The sequence below is a fragment of the Urocitellus parryii genome, chromosome 14 (genome assembly GCF_045843805.1).
Source record: "Urocitellus parryii isolate mUroPar1 chromosome 14, mUroPar1.hap1, whole genome shotgun sequence".
In the NCBI taxonomy this organism is placed as follows: Eukaryota; Metazoa; Chordata; class Mammalia; order Rodentia; family Sciuridae; genus Urocitellus; species Urocitellus parryii.
Genome location: NC_135544.1, coordinates 35,129,118 through 35,147,569, shown reverse-complemented (window position 1 = coordinate 35,147,569; position 18,452 = coordinate 35,129,118). Strand labels below are relative to the sequence as shown.

The 18,452-nt window shown below is 35.5% G+C and overlaps 1 protein-coding gene across 1 annotated transcript; it reads right to left on the bottom strand.

Moving 5' to 3' along the window:
• Window positions 1-651: 651 nt before the first annotated feature.
• Aga (aspartylglucosaminidase) lies at window positions 652-18,384 on the bottom strand. Its single transcript, XM_077792576.1, has 9 exons — window positions 18,188-18,384; window positions 16,149-16,302; window positions 15,465-15,577; window positions 14,427-14,539; window positions 12,474-12,588; window positions 11,281-11,356; window positions 9,938-10,045; window positions 9,117-9,250; window positions 652-7,751 (listed from the first exon to the last, which is right to left on the bottom strand). Exons 1-9 carry the CDS (start codon window positions 18,312-18,314, stop codon window positions 7,651-7,653), a joined length of 1,041 nt encoding a protein of 346 aa, XP_077648702.1. The 5' UTR covers window positions 18,315-18,384; the 3' UTR covers window positions 652-7,650.
• Window positions 18,385-18,452: the final 68 nt, after the last annotated feature.

The window sequence follows — 18,452 nt, the reverse complement described above, 5'->3', positions numbered from 1 at the left end:
ATTTATGAGAGTAGAGCTCTCATGATTTAATCACTTTCCCAAAGCCCCACCTCTTATTCATTATTATTACACTGGGTATTAGGCTCCATATGTAAAATTGGGATGGGAAGTGGGAAGGACACCAACATCAGATCTGTAGCTGCAGGTATCTTATCAACATTCCCACTTTACAGAAAATGAGGCACAATGAAATCGGTTAACTGCTCAAGGTCACATAACTAATATGTGACAGAGCCAGGATTTGAACTCAAGTAATCAAGTTCCAGATTTCCTTTGACTGTGCGTGTGTGTGTGTGTGTGTGTGTGTGTGTGTGTGCGCGCGCGCGCTGTATTGTCTCAAAAATCTAAAAAATTGTCTCTCTTTGGTGGAAAAATAAGCTCTAGTACTTAGTGCTTGCTGACACTTGGGAGTGTAAATACAGGCATCAAGGCCAATTTCAAGGCATTAACATTTAGCGATTGTTTCTTCTGGTAAAACTGGGCACAGCATCGCTTTAGCCTCATTTGAACTAAATTGAGTGAGCCTGGAGCATCTGATGTTTCTTTTGTTTCGAACTTTTCTTTGGATTTATTTTTAATCAGCCTAATTATAATGAACAGAACAAGAAAGGAAGACAAACAATATTGGTTTTATTTAGGAATGGAAAGAAGTGTTTTGACATTTATGGTGCTCAAGGCTTTTGCACAAGCTAGAAAGAAATAGAGATAGATCATTAGCAATTAGAAGGAAATTTGTTTTTCTACATTTACTTTGATTTTATTATAAATATTATATGTCACCATCCACATTACAAGAATCAGATTTTAATTAAAGAAAATAAATGAGCAAATACATCTCATGCTCTGCATAGAAAAGTCACAAGTTTAAATCAGTTTGACCAATTCTTTAGTGCACTGTCATTGCATTAGAACTATAAATAGCTTCCTTTCCCTTTAACTCAGAAGCAAATAGGTTGATCACAGCAGTTTTAACTTCCATTATACCTATTCTGAGTGCAGCAATTATTACATCCTTCAAATATGTTTGCTTTCTTCAAATACTGAATTATTATCTGACTGTGGGTTGTACAAGAAAACATTTATCATACAGTATGTATTAACCACAAACATTCTTATTTTTGTAGACCTCATTCTGTCATCTTTCTAACTTTGTCACAGTTGAAAATATACTAAGTAACATATACTCAATATATGTCACAGTTGAAAATATACCAAGTAACATATACTCAATACTCAATAAGATAAAAATTTTAAATATGTTCTTTTAGAAGATTTTTATTTTTAAGGCTTAAGAACCCTAACACAAAATTCACCAGCAAAGTGACATGAATAGGTATTAATTTATCTTCACAGTTAGTATCAATTTAAGTTTTATACACACACACACACACACACACACACACACACACACACACATATATATATATATATATATATATCACTAGAAATTTTTATTCTAATGAATTTAATTACAGTATTAGAGATACTAAATGAATCCAGTTTTGTCCAAAATTCAAACACTAAGCATAAGAATTAATGAGACTTTATAAAGAAGTTCAACAATTAATAATTATGGGCTATGAAAGTGTATGTGCATAATATATCAATTAAAAATACATTATACCTATTATTTACCTTCCCAAACCAAATCACTTCATAGAGTGAAAAGATTTGTTTTTATTTCCATGTATATAGCATACATATATATTTCTAACAACTTCAAGTCAGTATAATAAAGCTCTATTAAGAATACTTTGAAGGAGGAAATGCCAATTGTTTGATATATCTATTATTTGGTATGTAATATTTTAAGTGTAACCTGTTAAAATTTGAATTATATAGTTAATATTTGAATATTTTGTTCAAATACATGCAGTTAACATTTAGGTGTTTTATATGGAATTTCTGGTAAGAGACCTTTTGGAAATTTTACAATTAATTCAAAATTCCTTGTGTGAACTATTTACAAGAAAATTTCAAAAGATTATATTTCTTAGTGTTGGTTAAAATATTCCTCTGGTTTTGAACTTGTAAAACAACTATTTTCATTCTTATCTTTGACTTCCTGCAGGTCTACAATGCTTTTTTAACAATAACACCACCAAACTATATATGTAGGTAACCCTGAACAAAAGCCAGTATTGCATGTCCGAAGTGAATGTAACTACTATGCATAAAATATCTAAACCAAGGATATTAGTATTACCTTTCTCATTGGGTTATGGTGGAACTAAATAAGAAAGAACATGTAGAAGTGGTCAGTTTCCAGTGCTATATCAATGATGGCTTCTGTTTTAATACTCTAGCACACACTCACACACTCAGATTAAGATCTTTAATACTTGAATTTCCCTCCCCCATCATAAAAAAATAATGTATATAGTATGTGCTCCCCCCTCCTTTTAAAATGTATTATTCTTTTTTCTTTTGGCAGCAGGGATTGAAGACAGGGGAGCTTAACAACTGAGCCACATCCCCAATCTGTTTTTATTTCTTGAGACTGGGTCTCCCTAAGTTTCTGGGGCTGGCTTTGAACTTGTGTTCCTCCTGCCTCATCCTCCAGAGCTGATGAGATTACAGGTGTGCACCATCGTGCCTGGTTGTACTATATTATTATTTTTTGGGTACCAGGAATTGAACTCGGAAGCACTTGACCACTGAGCCACATCCGAAGCCCTATTTTGTATTTTGTTTAGAGACAGGGTCTCATTGAGTTGTTTAATGCCTTGCTTTTGCTGAGGCTGGCTTTGAGCTTGCGATCCTGCCTTAGCCTCCTGAGTCACTGGGATTACAGGCATACGCTACTGTGCCCAGCTAGTACTACATTATTTTTTAGGAGCAGTTTTATTTTCTCAACAAAATCTGAGGAAGGTAGAGATTTCCTCTACACCCTCTCACTCAAGTTCACAGTCCCCCTACCATCACTGTACCATACCAGAGTAGCACATTTGTTAACAACTAATGCACCTGCATTGGCGCATCATTATTACCCATAATCCATAGTTTACACTATAGTTCACTCTCGGTGTTGTATATCCTATAGGTTTGGATGGATGTATACTGACCAGCACCCATTTCCTTTCTTGTTCTGTTCATTGTTCATTCTAACATGCTGATACCATTGCAAGATCAAAGAATAGTTTCACTGCCCTAAAAGTAGTCAGTTCTTTGTCTATTCATTTCTCCTTTTCCAGAAGCCTCTTGCAGCCACTGATTTTTGTGTCTCCATAGTTTTACTTTTTTCCAGTGTGCTATACAGTTCAATCACAGAGAATGTATACTTTTTTTTCAAAACCATAAAAGTATTCTTAAGTCATCCAGCAATATCTTTAAATTCTTGATTAGTTTCCTATTGATATTTCTAGATGTCTATTTGTAAAAAAATCCTTTGACCTTTAAAGACTTTTGCTTGTCACTAACTTAATAACTTACACAAAACTTTTTAACTATTCAAGTATATTTTATATATCAAGAGTCTATATTGGACCCCAATACATATGAATGGTACTGTCATGGGGTATGCTCATTATAGTCACTCAAGGGTACAGGTTGATAGGGGCAACAACCATCATGTTGTTATGCTTGGAAAAAAAAAAACAGTAAGCTTGGGAAGGTCTCACAGTCCATTTTTGCTTACCACTCATTATCAGAAAGTTACATGATTGCACCAAATCACAATGGGACCAAGACAACCAAAACCAACAATATGCCAGGTAGGCAGAACTGGGAATGTTTGTTGAATATAATTCAAGACTTCCAGTATATACTATACCTAGTAGAACTGAGAACACAAAAGAAGTCATTTTTGCCACATTTAAGCAAAGTAAGTGTAATAATTTAAAAAATTTGTTCCAGAGATTAATCAAAGTGAATAATGAAGAGCACAAAATTAGCAAAATTTTTATTACATACTGTGGTTAACATTTTCCTTTTTGTCTATTGTGCTAAAAATAAAAACCACTCCAGTGAAGTGCAGCCTCTGGGATAATAATCAAGACATTTTGATATTGCTGATACCAAAATCACTTCCTTTTTCTAAGGGTTGCTGTTAAAATAGGCTAAGATAATGCTCAAATTTAAGCCTACCAACTCCCTCGTTGGTTAAGTAAAATAAAAGGTGTGAGTACAAAAATCTTTTCTCTTAAAGAAACAGAATGAAATAGTTAAAAAGAAGAATCTAAGTCACAATATTAATGTTTTCATAATCAATTAGGAAAGTTGCTTAATCCCTGTGTGCTTAGGACAAGGTCACTTCTCCTAGGATAACACATATGCAGTAATGGGAAAATGAACATTTTTGATAAGGTCAAAGGAAAAAAAAGCAGCACAATGTGACAAAATCTCTCAACTGAACTTCTTACCTTGACCCTCTGCTATATAATAGCCCTGAATCTATAACAATGCCATGGCCAGGATATGTGGAGCAAACCAATTATTGTCTGCCAGTAAGTTAAGACCATGATTAAATTTTCTAGGATTCCCTTCCCAAGTTATTTCTCCTGCTTTTCCCAAGTCTTAGGCAGACAGTTGAGTTCCATCTATGACTGGCTCACAAATCCTTTGCTGACTGTGCCATCTCCCTGTTTCCTACATGTCTTTCCTATAAACCCATGGAACATCGGTATCAAAACATCATCAAAAATGTGAGTTTCCTTTGTATGCATCTTCACCAGGGATAAAATAATTTTATCTTTCTAAAAGAAAGGATAACACATATGCAGTATTTAAATACCATCTTATTCAAACAGCTCTTTAAAAATGCATTTCCAAAGCTAATTCCATTTCTCTTTCTCCTTTAGATATATGAAGATGTTATTTTCATCAGGAAGAGTGAGAGTTAAAGAGAAAACACCCTTTAGAAACATATGTACATTGATTTTTGTCAGCTGAACTCCCAATTTGCTGAGGAGTGACAGGCCATGAATACTTTAAGCTTCACTCTCCTTTTTCTGGTGGTAAAAGACTGCCTAACTTATTAATGGAAATATGCAAAACAGGAGTATCATCTTAAAATAAATATACTGCAAGTTTAAGTCTGGCTTCTTGTCCCTTTTCCAAGGCCTTGCATCAGATTTAAGCAAGTTGGCATCCTTCCTGGGAACCCTCGAAAGTTGAGGTTTCCTCTTCTGCTTTGTGAGTGTGAAGCTACAGAACTGTCTCTTTATTAGCTTTCAGACTACCATAAGCAGTTGCTAAATCTAGACTTTTGAGTCCTCATTTGTGGAGAATCTGATTTAGTGGGATAGAGCAGAGGATGTTTTTAAAAAGGCTCCCCAGCCAGCCATGATACATAGCAAAGCCTGAGAACAAGTGATCTTTGCCACTCTCAAAATTACAGCTTGTTTTTTTTTTTTTTTTTGGTATGTAGATTGAACCCAGAGGCACTTAACCATGGAGCCACATCCCCAGACCATTTTTGTATTTTATTTAGAGATAAGGTCTTGCTGAGTTGCTTAGGGCCCAAGTTGCTGAGGCTGACTTTGAACTCTTGATCCTCCTGCCTCACCCTAGTAAGCCACTGTGCCTCACTAACATTACAGCTTTCTACCCTAAACTATGACAAAGTCAAAACCAAAATGGGTGCAGAATACTCAAGTTTCAGGATAATGCTGTACATATAATTTTATTAGTTAATGACTCCTGATTTTTTTAGGGGTTTTAACTTTTTAATATCTTTTTATCAAAGATGTTTTTAAAATAACACAATTAACAATTTAATAAAAACCCAATTAAACAAGTTATTAGAAATCATGTATATAAAGCCTAAAAGTAGTCAAAAGTAGAAGTTATTTTTTATTATATTACATTTATACTCCTGATACCTAAAATCATTTTTCAGAGTAAAATATTTAAAATAGAAAGGGAGGCAATATGTATTCGGGTCCTTTTATAAAAATGCCATAAGATGAGGCTGTTTTTAACTTTTTCTCTTTGGCTTTTTAAAAATTTATTTATTCTGATTTGTTATACATGATGGCAGAATGCAATTAATTTCAAATTACACATATAGAGCACAATTTTTCAAGACACTGGTTGTACACAAAGTATTTTCACACCATTCGTGTGTCTTATACATGTTCTTGGGGTAATGATGTCTAACTCATTCCACTATCTCCTTCAGTAGATGAAGGGATAGGAAAACTTTGGTATATGTACACAATGGAACATTACTCAGCATTAAGAGAATAAAATCATGGCAGATAAATGGATGAAGTTGGAGAATATAATGCTAAGTGAAGCAAGTCAATCCCCCAAAACCAAAGGCTGAATATTTCCTTTGATATGAGCATGCAGACTCATAATGGCAATGGGGGTGGGGCATGGGAAAGGAATGGAAGAACTTTAGATAGGGCAAAGGGGAGGGAGCGGAAAAGGAGGGGGCAAAGGGTAGGGGGGGTAAGAATGATGGGGGAATGAGTTAGACTCCTGATTTTAAAGAGAATGATTCTGGAGAAAAAAGATGATGCTAAAAGCTGGGTTCAATGGTGTACACCTATAGTTACAGCTGCTTGGGAGGCTGAGGCAGGAGGATGGCAAGTTCAAATCCAACCTCAGCAAAAGCAAGGTGCTAAGCAACTCAGTGAGATGCTGTCTCTAAATAAAATACAAAATAGGGGGCTGGGAGTGTGGCTTAGTGGTTAAGTGCCCTGGAGTTCAATCCCCTGTACCCCCCACCCCAAAATAAAAGAAAAAAAAAGGGGGAGTGGGTTGGTGATGTGGCTCATAGTTAAGTGCCCTGGATTCAATCCCTGGTACAGAGGGAGGATAAAAAAACAAGATGATGCTAAGAAAGCAGACACACAACTTCCATGTACTTTTCAGATGTAGTTCAGAAGTTAGGAAAATAATACCAAGCCAGAAAACACATTATTGACTTATTTCTAATTGTAATCCCACCTCTGCAAAAGACATTAGTAAAATTACAGTACAAATCAAATGCCCCCAATGATTTGTAAAAGACATGACCAATACTGACTGTCAGTAGCTTAAAGACAGAGATTTTTGTGGCTCAAAACTTTCCTACATTCAGAGCTCCATTAGAGAGTAATCCAAACAAAATCAATATAATTGCTTACCAGAAGATTTCCCATATTTTCTAATATGTGCAAAATAAAAAGCATCTATATTAATAGCATTCTTCCTGTTTCAAGCTATTAGGAACACTAGGTAAAACTAATAATCAGTTGTCAGAGGTATGTCACACTGAACATAACAAACTGAAATTTAACCAGGACTAATCTGCCAAGTCTTAGTGTAACTCTTCCTTTGAGGAAGACCTAAAAGGCTTGTATACTTTAATGATTTTAAGTACTCAAATATAGCTGACTTGGATTTAGTATATTACTGTGAAAATATATTCCCGAAGTAGTAATTTCTTGCAACATCAATTAGAAATTCAAATATCATTTACATTTAAGTCTATACAACACATACACATATGGATATTAATTTTCAGGGAGTATACAAAACTTAAATAAAAATAGAAAATACAAAAATTTCAGATGTAGAAAGTGCCATTTCAGCATAAATTTATTTTTGTGTTTACTTTATACAAAAACCTTACAATGCAGACAACCACTACATGATGATTATAACCTTTTGCTTTTGTTTTTTTCTTCTTTAAATACAGATAGTGACAGAGAAGATGGATTAGATGCAGTCAACTTTTTCCTCAGTTGGTTCATTTTTTAGAGAATTATAAACCATGAAACTAAACTGAGTGAATGTTGGAAGTTTATTGCAAGCAGCACCTTGGGTCAAAAAAGAGAAAGATGTGTGGTTAAATACAGGATGCATATATTTATAACCAACACAGATATTGCTATTTGCCTGGACACTGGCAATTGTTTATATATGTACAACAAAGCTACAAAGAAGTACCTTCCTTAGCACTGAGTAGTTATGAGAGAAAGAAAGAAAGAAAAAAACAACAAAACCCCAAAAACAGGTGGTGGGGGAGCAATCCTCTTGAACTTCAGAAAATCTGCAGATTGTCTGTTCCATACACATGCTGTTGTTTCTTTTTTAATGTTTTCATGTCCCTTTCTTACAAGAAATTATTCAGGAACATCATCCAAAAATTTTATTTCCCTAGCCTCTAGAACATTCCTATGATTCTTCCATTAACACCCCCCCCCCACCAACATCACTGCTTCTTATTCTTTTCTACTCTGTTAATCTCACAGAAAGAAGAGTTATTTGACAAGGTGCTTTTTGTCTTGGGTTCATCTTCTGCTTAAAAACCCTTGGGGGAGATGTCCCTTCTACTCTCATTACTTCAAATGTAAGGTACTAGTCATTTTAAATTCATCTACAATTATATAATTAGCATTTTCCATCCTATTAAATCCAACTCCGAGCCTTCTACAGTTTATTTCTTAAGAGAGAATCAATGAAACTGACTTATTTCATACATAAAACCTTCCCTCCCCATAACTCTTACTGACTTTTGTGTTTTAATACTTAAAAAAGAATAAGGAATTCCTCAAACAAGTTTTTCAAATACAGACGTGTGGGAAGTAAAAGATCAAAGAAAATAATAAGCAGTCTAACCTAATAAGTCGTATTGATCAATAAGCTGTATATCTTCCCCATCTGAAAATCCACTAATGAGAATCAGCAGTGGTTGATCTTAAAATGCTTTGAAACTGTGATAGGCTCATACGGAAAGTAAATGAAGCAAAAGACATGCCTCAAACACAGTGCAAAAATAATTCTGCAAACTTCTTTGGTTTACAAATTAGTAATACATTTTGTTCTTTTGGAACTCCCAAAAGGTCTAAATGGCTGAAATATTTAAGTAACAATTAGAAAACAAGAATGGGAAATAATTTATCCCTACCTCTTTCTAATTAGTAAAAGCATCTAACTAAATTAGTATCTGTCTCAACATGTAGGGATAAGAACTAAGAGCCAAAGAATAGATAATATATAACTACCAGTAGTCAACAAAAAAGGGTTTTAGGTATATTTTAACACTTTGTGGGCCTTGAAAGACCATCAATTAACATTTACTCAGAGCCTACTCTACATAGTGCCCTGTTCTACTGACTAGTATATTGTACAATATAGTATTTAAAAGGGTTTGCATAAATCAAAATTCAAATTCAACTTACCATAACTTCCAGTTACATTGGCACATATAACAGCCCCAAAAAAGTTTGGAAAATACTTCTGAATTCTTGAAATCACTTTTTGGCAAGCTATGGTTGGATCTTCTCCTCTACTCATATATTCTACAGCTTGGTAGCTGATTTAAACAGAGGGAACTTCAGTATCAGAACAAATGCAAACTTAAAATCAGGTAACTTTAATTAGAAATTTAAAACCAACAAAACTGTCATATTTGATAGAATACATATAATGAGTGGGAGTGGCTAACTCTCACTAAAGCATCAACATTGAAGCAAGGAAATCTTGATATAATATCATCTATTCAAGTCATCCACCATTAGTTTCAGACTAAGAAATTAGTTTTTTTTCTGGCTTAGTATTTTTTGACTTTGGCTGAGTTTCTGGTTTAGTAATAACAACCAGAAATCACAGAGAATAGGGGTTACATTTAAAAGAGAAAAGGTGCTACATTTAAAGGAGAAAATACTGTACACGTAGGCAACATGAAGTTCTAGTAATTGACTGCACATAGGGACTATGTTTCGTACTTTCATCAATTATCATAGCTCCTTGACTTAGTGGACTTACATTTGAATAAATTATAAATATTCTCATCTGTGTAGTAGGGTACTATTCTATTTCATGGAACTATGATTACTTAATTTGAATGATCATTAAATGATAGGCAAAAAGTTTGTATATAAATTTCTCAAAAGCTCTTGTGCACAATCAGATTATGCAAAACAAAAACTCATTTTGTATCTTGACAGAGAACATATCCCCTATAAAGATCTCTAAAATTTACAAACGTAAGAAGTCATACCTTGGCAGAAAACGCATCAATATATCACCATTCCCAGTGGCTGCAGCTGCCCCTGCAGTATCATCAGCATATGCCCCAGCTCCAGGTATTGGTGAGTCTCCTATGCGACTTTATGAGCACACAGCATAAGAATTTAGGACAGGAAATCAAGTGTAAAATAAATTATATTATGAGTTGTTTCCAAAATAGAGGATATTTCCACATAACTACTGATTATTGTTTTAAGTAAATTCTTCACAACATAGAAAAAAGACTTCTGTTAGTTTTTCAACTTAGTTTTCACAAACCTACATTAATTAAGAATTTATCATCAGACATGGAGTATAAAAAAGTTGAATTTATAGAACTAATGAAAATGGTGATTGCTTGATACCAGGGAGTGAGGGAACTGGAGACATATTGGTCAAAGGACACAAGACTTCCATTAGACAGGAGGAATAACTTTCCGAGGTCAATTGTATATCATGGTTATTACAATAACACCTTTATTACTGTCTATTTGAAAATTGCTGAGAGCAGATTTTAAGTTGTAATCACCATAAAAAACAATTTTGTGAGGTAATATATAAGTTAAATCACTATGTCTGTGTATGTGTGTATACATATATGAAAACATTATACATATGTCATAAATGCTTTTTACTTGCCAATTTATAAAATGAAAAAAAAACTGTAATCAGCTAGTTACATGCCAAGCTGACATTCAAAGATTTACAGCTACTTTCCTATAATTACCATTCTTTATCATCTGATTTCTGGGCTATTTTAAGAGGCTCAAAATTGATTTTCTTTACCTAACATCTATTCTTGCTTATTATGCAATATGTCAAACTCTTGACAAAGCTTTTCCTTGTAAATAAATCTTTAATCCTTTTCTACCACTTCAAAATAAAATTTAGAAATCCTCAAACTAACATAAGACTCCTTGAAATATGGTTCCAGTCTTCCTTTCCAGTCTTACCTTCCACCACCTGCCTCTCCACCATGCACTAACAATCTCTTCAGCCAGCAGAAGCCCCGAATCTGAAGTGAGCACTACTTTTACCTGCCAGTGCCTTTGCTGTGAGGATCCCCTTTCCTTTCTGTGACTCAAGGATCAGTTCCTAGCTAGCAACACCTTATTGGCATTACTAACTACTTACTTTAAGCCACCCTAAACTCTAAAGCACTGGCTCTGACTCCTCCTTTGGCACTTAGCAGATCTAATGTGTTTTCTTTCACATTTATCTACATCAGCCATGAGGCTGGCACTCTACTTGGTTGTACTATCCTCCATAGCACCCAGCACATACTGCTTTACATTTATATATATTTCAGAGTTCTGTTCTTATGAAAACACTAACCCAGGTATTTTGAATTTTATACCATTTGTAGATGTGCCAGCAGCAGTACGTCCAGTTTTATGGATTACAACCATACCTGGAAGTAAACAAAAAGTTGTCAGTACCTAAAGTTTACTTCAAATATAACCACATTATTGAGCAGTTGATAACTTCTTGGTCTGAATGTTGGCTCCACAAAATTTATGTCCACAAAGTGATGAATTTAGGAGGGAGGCTTCCGGGATGTGATTAGATCATAAAGGCATAGCCCTAACAAATAAGACTATTATTTTTATTAAAGAGGCCCAGAGAGCTAGCTAAGCTAGCATAGGGACATGAAGAAGACATCACCCATGAGCTAGGAAATGGGCCCTCACCAGACACAGGATCTACTCATGCCTAGACCTTGAACTTCCAGCCTCCACAACTGTGAGAATTAATTTCAGTTGTTTGTAAGTCACCAGCCTTTGTACTGTGTTTTCACAGCCTGAACTAGGAAAATAATATAAATATGCTCTCATTAATTTCATGTAGAAGTAAAGCGAAAATTTGTGGATAGTGAAAATTATATCAGTAGTATAATTTATGCACTGTGATGACTTGGCTTCATACTGTCATTTGATAGACATCCCATATCCTTCCTCTTCAAATTGATGAATTACTTTCCTTTTTTTTTTTTTCAGGGGTAATTCCAAATAAAATCACTAAAATGGACTAGTAGAAAAAAGTCTGTCCTAAAAACTTGGAAAAAATTATTTAAGGCCACTTTAATATAGCAAATGATAGCCAGGCACAGTGGCATATGCGTATAATCCCAGTAATTTGAGAGGCTGAGGAGGATTGCAAGTTGGAGGCCAGCCTAGAGAAGTTAGTGAGATGCTTTTTTAAAATAAAAAATAAAAAGGCCTGGATATGTAGCTCAGTGGTATATCATCCCTGGGTTCAGTCCCTAGTACCACCAAACAACATAAAGAACTAACTATCAAAGAATTAAAAATCAACACATGAATAGTCATATTTGATTTGGGGGATCTTGTATAAGCAATTTAACAAATACATTCATGTATACATAAAATCTCTCTTATTTATATACATACCAAAGAGAAAAAATGAGAGAGAGGCACTTACTTGCCAAAATCAACTTCTAGTACATGAACAGGGATGAAGAAGGTAATTAACTTTTAATCATGAAAACTGTATAAAAGACAAATTACCAATAGTATCATGACCATAATCATCTTCTGCTTTTTTATAGGTAGGATCATCCTTATTTAAGATACCAGGTGGTTTGTAGGGTCCACAGTATTTTGAAGCATCTGGTATTACATTCTGTAAATAAGATTTAAGTTTTATTTTTAAGAAAGAGTATCTTAGAAATTGACAAGTAGTTATGTACAATCACTTAACACTAGTAAGAAATATATGGTAATGTAAACATAAAGATTAGTTGAGTCTTATGTGAAAATTGATGAATATCTAAGTTTACAAAATTCCCATGCTAGTCTCAGAATTACATGTGATATATATATCACATAGAAAAGGTCCCTGAATTTTCTCTTTATTTGCTAAAATTCTAAGCACAATATAAGAGTTTTTTTTTTAATTAGATATTAATCCAATGGAATAAGGTACAACACAATGGTACTCTTCAGAATTTTTTTCCTGGATAAATAAGAATTCTGAGATTTAAAACCACTGTTTGCAATCCACTTTTTTCTTTCCAAAGCTAGGCTTATGAAATATGCTCTAAGTGTGGTACTCTAGGATTCCTTTAAAAACTTTTTTAAAATATATTTTTTACTTGTTGATGGACATTTATTTTATTTATTTATATGCAATGCTGAAAATTGAACCCAATACCTTACACATACTAGGCAAACGCTCTACCACTGAGTTGCAAACCCAGCTATCCTTTTGAATCTTAAAGGCACAAAAATATAATCCACATTTATGAATTTAGGTGGTATACATAGATTGGTTTAAAATAAGGACTGGGTGAGGTGGTAGACTCCTGTAATCCCAGTGGTGTGGGATGCTGACCTAGCAAGATCTCAATTTTGAACCCAGCTTCAATGAGGCTGTCTCAAAATTTAAAAATACAAAGGGCTAGTTATATAGCTCAGTGATAGAATACCTGATGGGTTCAATCCCTAGCGGCATAAAAATAAACAAATAAAACAATAAAACAAAACAAGAAACTACTATAGGTTGATGATCCCTTTATCTGACATTCTTGGAACCAGAGATATTTTGGATTTTTGATTGTCTCGGATTTTGGAATATTTACAAGTATACCATGGGGATGGGACTCAAGTCTAAAGCAATTCATTTATATTTCATATACAGGTTTGTTTTGTATATAAGTGGTCTGAAAGTGATGCTATACAATATTTTTAGTGCACCTGCATTTTAACTGCAATACATGAGGTGTGTAGAGTCTTTCACTTGTGGAACCATGGCAGAGAGTTCTGAATTTCAGATTTCTGGGTTCGGGATGTTCAACCTGTACACATTATACATTAGTATACTAGGTACCTTCCCTATTCTCTTTTATCAACCATCTTTTTCGATGGTTAATCCCAGAGACATCATGGTAATCAGCAATTAGGGAAAAATAAAAAAGATGAAGCCATAAAACAATCAAAGAAGGAAACTGTATGGAAAAGGCAAACTGATTTGTGCTAAAAATTCCATTAAAGACAAATTATCCCATTAGTAACAAACAAGATACCTAATGGTATACATCTTTAACTGAAGTGATGGGAAGATGCTGGATATATACTTCATACATATACTTATATATACTTCACACAGATAAGATCTGGAAAATATTTCAGACTTATGTTTCCCAAACTTTGACTTTTTCAGCCTTTATCCAAGGAAATGTAAGCAGAAAATCTCTGATGGGGGCATCTCCAATTCCCAGAATCTTCCTAGTCTGCAAACAACTGCCAAAGACCAGTAGTTCTTCACCCTGGATGTGAACCAGAGCCTGCTAAAGGAGCTCTCATGTCAATGCCCAGAGAGACAACTTAAATCTCCAGCTGTAACATGTAGCCAGGATGCTAAGAAGCCTACTCAGGAATAGGCAGGCAAGAGAGAACTGAAAGGAAATAATTTTAATATTTTCAAGTAATTTATTTTTGAGATTGAATACATGTACATACTCTCCAATTATTTGGCTGGCAATTCCGAGCAAGCCAATCCGAATGAAGAGCTTGAGAAGCATTGGTAGATAAATCCTCATTGGTAAACCCCATACTTTCAGCAAACTTGGTGGCTGGCGATTAGGAAGGAAAGTATAAATTAACAAAGTATCATCTTTCAAGCAAAATGCATGTGCTGGAGGCATCCTAGGTCAGCTGCCTCTTACATGCGGTACACAAAGATATCCAGAGGGGTACACAAAATTTTCTCAAAGAGTTTTCACACATGAACAATTTCAAGGAAACCAATTTCTACATCTTCAACTTCCATATGTCCTACTTAAAGCTGATCTGCTTGAGTTCCCTGGGTTGTGTGTTATGCAGAATCCTTTGCTACCTCACCTTCACCATCTCCCTCCATCTTACCAAAAAAAAAAAAAAGGCACACACTCTCACCAATATGAACTCCTACTGCTCTGACCAGTTGCAATGATCATGATCAGGGTGTAAAAAGCTTTGTGACAGCAAAGGGACAACTGTATTCAACTGAATGAGTACCATTCTTTTATTTGTCAGGTACCTTGAGATTTTGTACTTACAGCCAAACTGAAGGAAACCTATTGGAGTCACTAGATAAACATATCATTAAAAACAATTTTTTATTATGGTCCATTGTATAATTTCTAGTATATAGTGTGGGAAGTCTTCAAGTAAGGGATGTTGTCATAGCATATTCCTTCTAGTCCTATCTTCTTATGTTAATAATGCTCTCTAGGTTAATGATGCACCCATAAAAATGTAATAATATGGGAAAAAAACTGATGGTGAACACTATTTCAGTCCAGCATTTACTCATCTATAGGTAATAAATTATTATTATTTTTTAAATCCTATTTTAAAGACAAAGAAAGTAAGGGTTAGAAGTTACCTATCCAGTTAAATAGACATTAAGAGCTGGAATTTAAACTGAAGTCTTTTCTCTTTGGATTCTGAGTACTATTTTTCACAGGGATGACTACAGACAAGACTAGAAAGAATTTCAGTATAGTTAAAAAATACCTGACTCTCCTGCCAAAAGTGTGTGTGTTGTATGTTCTAGTACTTTCCGTGCCACACCAATAGCATTTTTAATTCGTCTAAGATCTCCTACTGCTCCTACATTCATGGTAGTGCTGTAAGAAAAAAAATGTAGTATGTATTAAGATATTTTCATAGGTTCATAAATTTAAAAATATTGCTGTTCTCTAAGCAATAATGTTTTGTAGGATAAATTCCATCATCTTACACAGAAAAGCAAAAAGCACATTCATGAAGTTCATAGATTTCCACAAGACCAGAATTAAGGAAAAAACAGAAAATCAGTTTACCATATATTCCAACAGAACTAAAATTCTTAAACATGGCTTCTGAAAGAGGCTTTAAGTTTTCTGGTCAAACAAACCATAATATTTGTGGATGTCAGGTGAATAATGGTTTATAAGGTCAGAGGCAAATTTTCTCCCTGTTATAGGAGATCTATTTTCATGCGTTATTGATATTATTAGGATAAGTTATTCACTTTTAAATAATCAAGAGGGAAACCCCTTGTGTTTGAAAATGCCAAATACAATAAGCTAGTGGTTCTGACCTGTGACAAAACTCACACCTTCTCCCATCTTGAACTTAGGAGAAATTACAATTCTAAATGTAGCTTAACATGAAGCACAGACACAGAGAAGCAATCTCTCTGAAAGGCATTCTTACCCATCCATGATCATGGCATCCAGCGTGGTTTCCCCAAGTTCATCAGGACTTCCTCCAAAGCCTACAGAGCCATCACACTGCTCTTTCTCACACGTAGCACAGCCATTCTCAATGGCATCGAGGGCAGAACCACCAGATTCTAACACCAGCCATGCTGTTAATTAAACCAAATAATGCTCCTTTATATATATATATTTTTTTCCTGATGCCAAATGCAATTTGAGACTTCCTATTTTAATTTTCCCCGTTTTTACACTCAGTTAAACTGAAATGTCAGCAAATTAGTTTATCAAGTATACAAATCAGAGACAAAAATTACATCACTGGTTATTATAAAGAATTCAAAGAATTTGGCTACTGCTACAATGTGAGGTGTTTTTTTTTTCTTTCACTTTTTAATAGCTATTTTTTCTAAGAAAAGCAGTATCCTCTCCTTTATTTTTAAAGGTACAATTGAAACTACCCAAAGGCAGTTAAACTGACAATCTATTAAATCATCACCTCACAAATTTCTTCTGCAAAAATATGCATAATTATTACCTTTTTTTTTTTTGAGGTAACACCTATTCCAGGACAGTCTTGATAAAATTCTAAGAAACAGTTACAAGACGGACTTCATATGAATTAGTTCATTTAGTCTTCATAACAGTTTTTAAGATAGTAATGTGCAATTCCTCATTTTTAAAAAGAGGAAATTGAACCATCGACTTAAGAAAATTTTTTAAGGTCACTCAGCTGGTACACAACAGAGCTTGGTTTTAAAAGTAGTTACTTCAACTATGGTGGCCATACTTTTGGCACTGTGCAGTTCTGTGGATCCCTGTACATTGGGGTAGGGGAGGTCTTCCTTGAACACTTTACCCATAAAAACAGAATTCCTAGAACAGCAGGTACTGTCAATAAGCAATTTAATTAATGTCACTAATGGACCTACAGGCTTGAAAGTACATTCTGAGAAGTTTCCTATAAGGCAACTTACACAGAATTGTCCCCTGCCCAGATTGCTGGGCTTCTTTGGGTCTCTCTGTTGCTATGAATCTCTTTCTCACAACCTGATTCCTTATTTTCTATGATGCCTATGCCTTGCCTATAACATAGCAGTTTACCTCCTTCAAATTCTGGATTCAATTCTGCCACCAGAAAGTTAATCTATGAGATGGGGTACCAAGGGTATGAAATTACTCCTGCAGTAGTATGTCTTGAAACGAAAGAAACAAACATAATACGATACGAAAATGCCAGGAGATTGGTATATACAGGATAATATCACGGAACAAAAGATGGGAATCTGATTCCGATTGATTAAGTTTAAGGGCATTAGGGAAGGCTTCCTGGAAGAGGGGATACCATAGCTTTGTGGTTCTCAATCCTCTCTGACTGCCAAGGAAAATCACATAGGGAGGTTTTGTTTTTTTTAAAAAAGCAGATGACCTAGTTCCAGCAGTTAAATCAAAATCCCAGGAGGTGGGGCTCAGGCACAATGATTGTTGAGAAGCTCCTCGGATATATCAAAGTGTTACCAAAAAAAAAAAAAAAAAAAGTTATGTGGGAAAAGAATATGCTATCTTTTGGGCAAAAAAGGTTGTCTAGAAATTAAGAATCCAGGGTACTGAAGATGCATGGAGGTGGGGGTGAGAAAGGGAAGGTGGAGAGGTAGACACCCGGCAAAACTAGGTATCAGGCAAAAACCAGCGTAAGTGCCACTGGAAGAGTAAAAGCTGAAAGACCCGAAACGTTGGAGGTCAGCAGGACAGTGTAATATATATTAGTGCGGGGTGGGAGTGGGGGGCAATACAAAGAGTGATCCTAAATGACAAGGACTTAAAAACGCAGCCTCGGAGGACGATGGAGTAAAGGTCAATTGCAAAAGAGCAACGAAGCGGGCGAAGCAGGAAGGACTGGAAGCCGAGGCTGCGGAAGGCCTGGCCAATCGGGCGCTTGCCTGCCCTGCAGCTGCAATGGGGCCAGCCAGTCGGTCCTCCCCACCCCACCGCGACCTCTTGCAGTGCAGACACCCACCCCCGGCCGCCGCTTCGCACCTGCTTCGGTTGCACTCTTAAAAGGCCAAGTGTTGAGGACCAGGGGCAGAGTGTTGAAGCCGCGCACTAGGGTCGGGCCGAGCAGGAGCGGCACGAGAAACACAAACAAATTCGACTTCCGCGCCATAGTAGCGCGCTAAGCAGACAAGCGCGAAATAAGTCCTGGGTCAAGCGACCGGCGCAGACCCGTCAGGAGCTCGAGCACTCGTGATCCCCAGGACCCCGCCCACCTGACGGCCACGCCCTCTCCCTTTGGTGCGGGCCG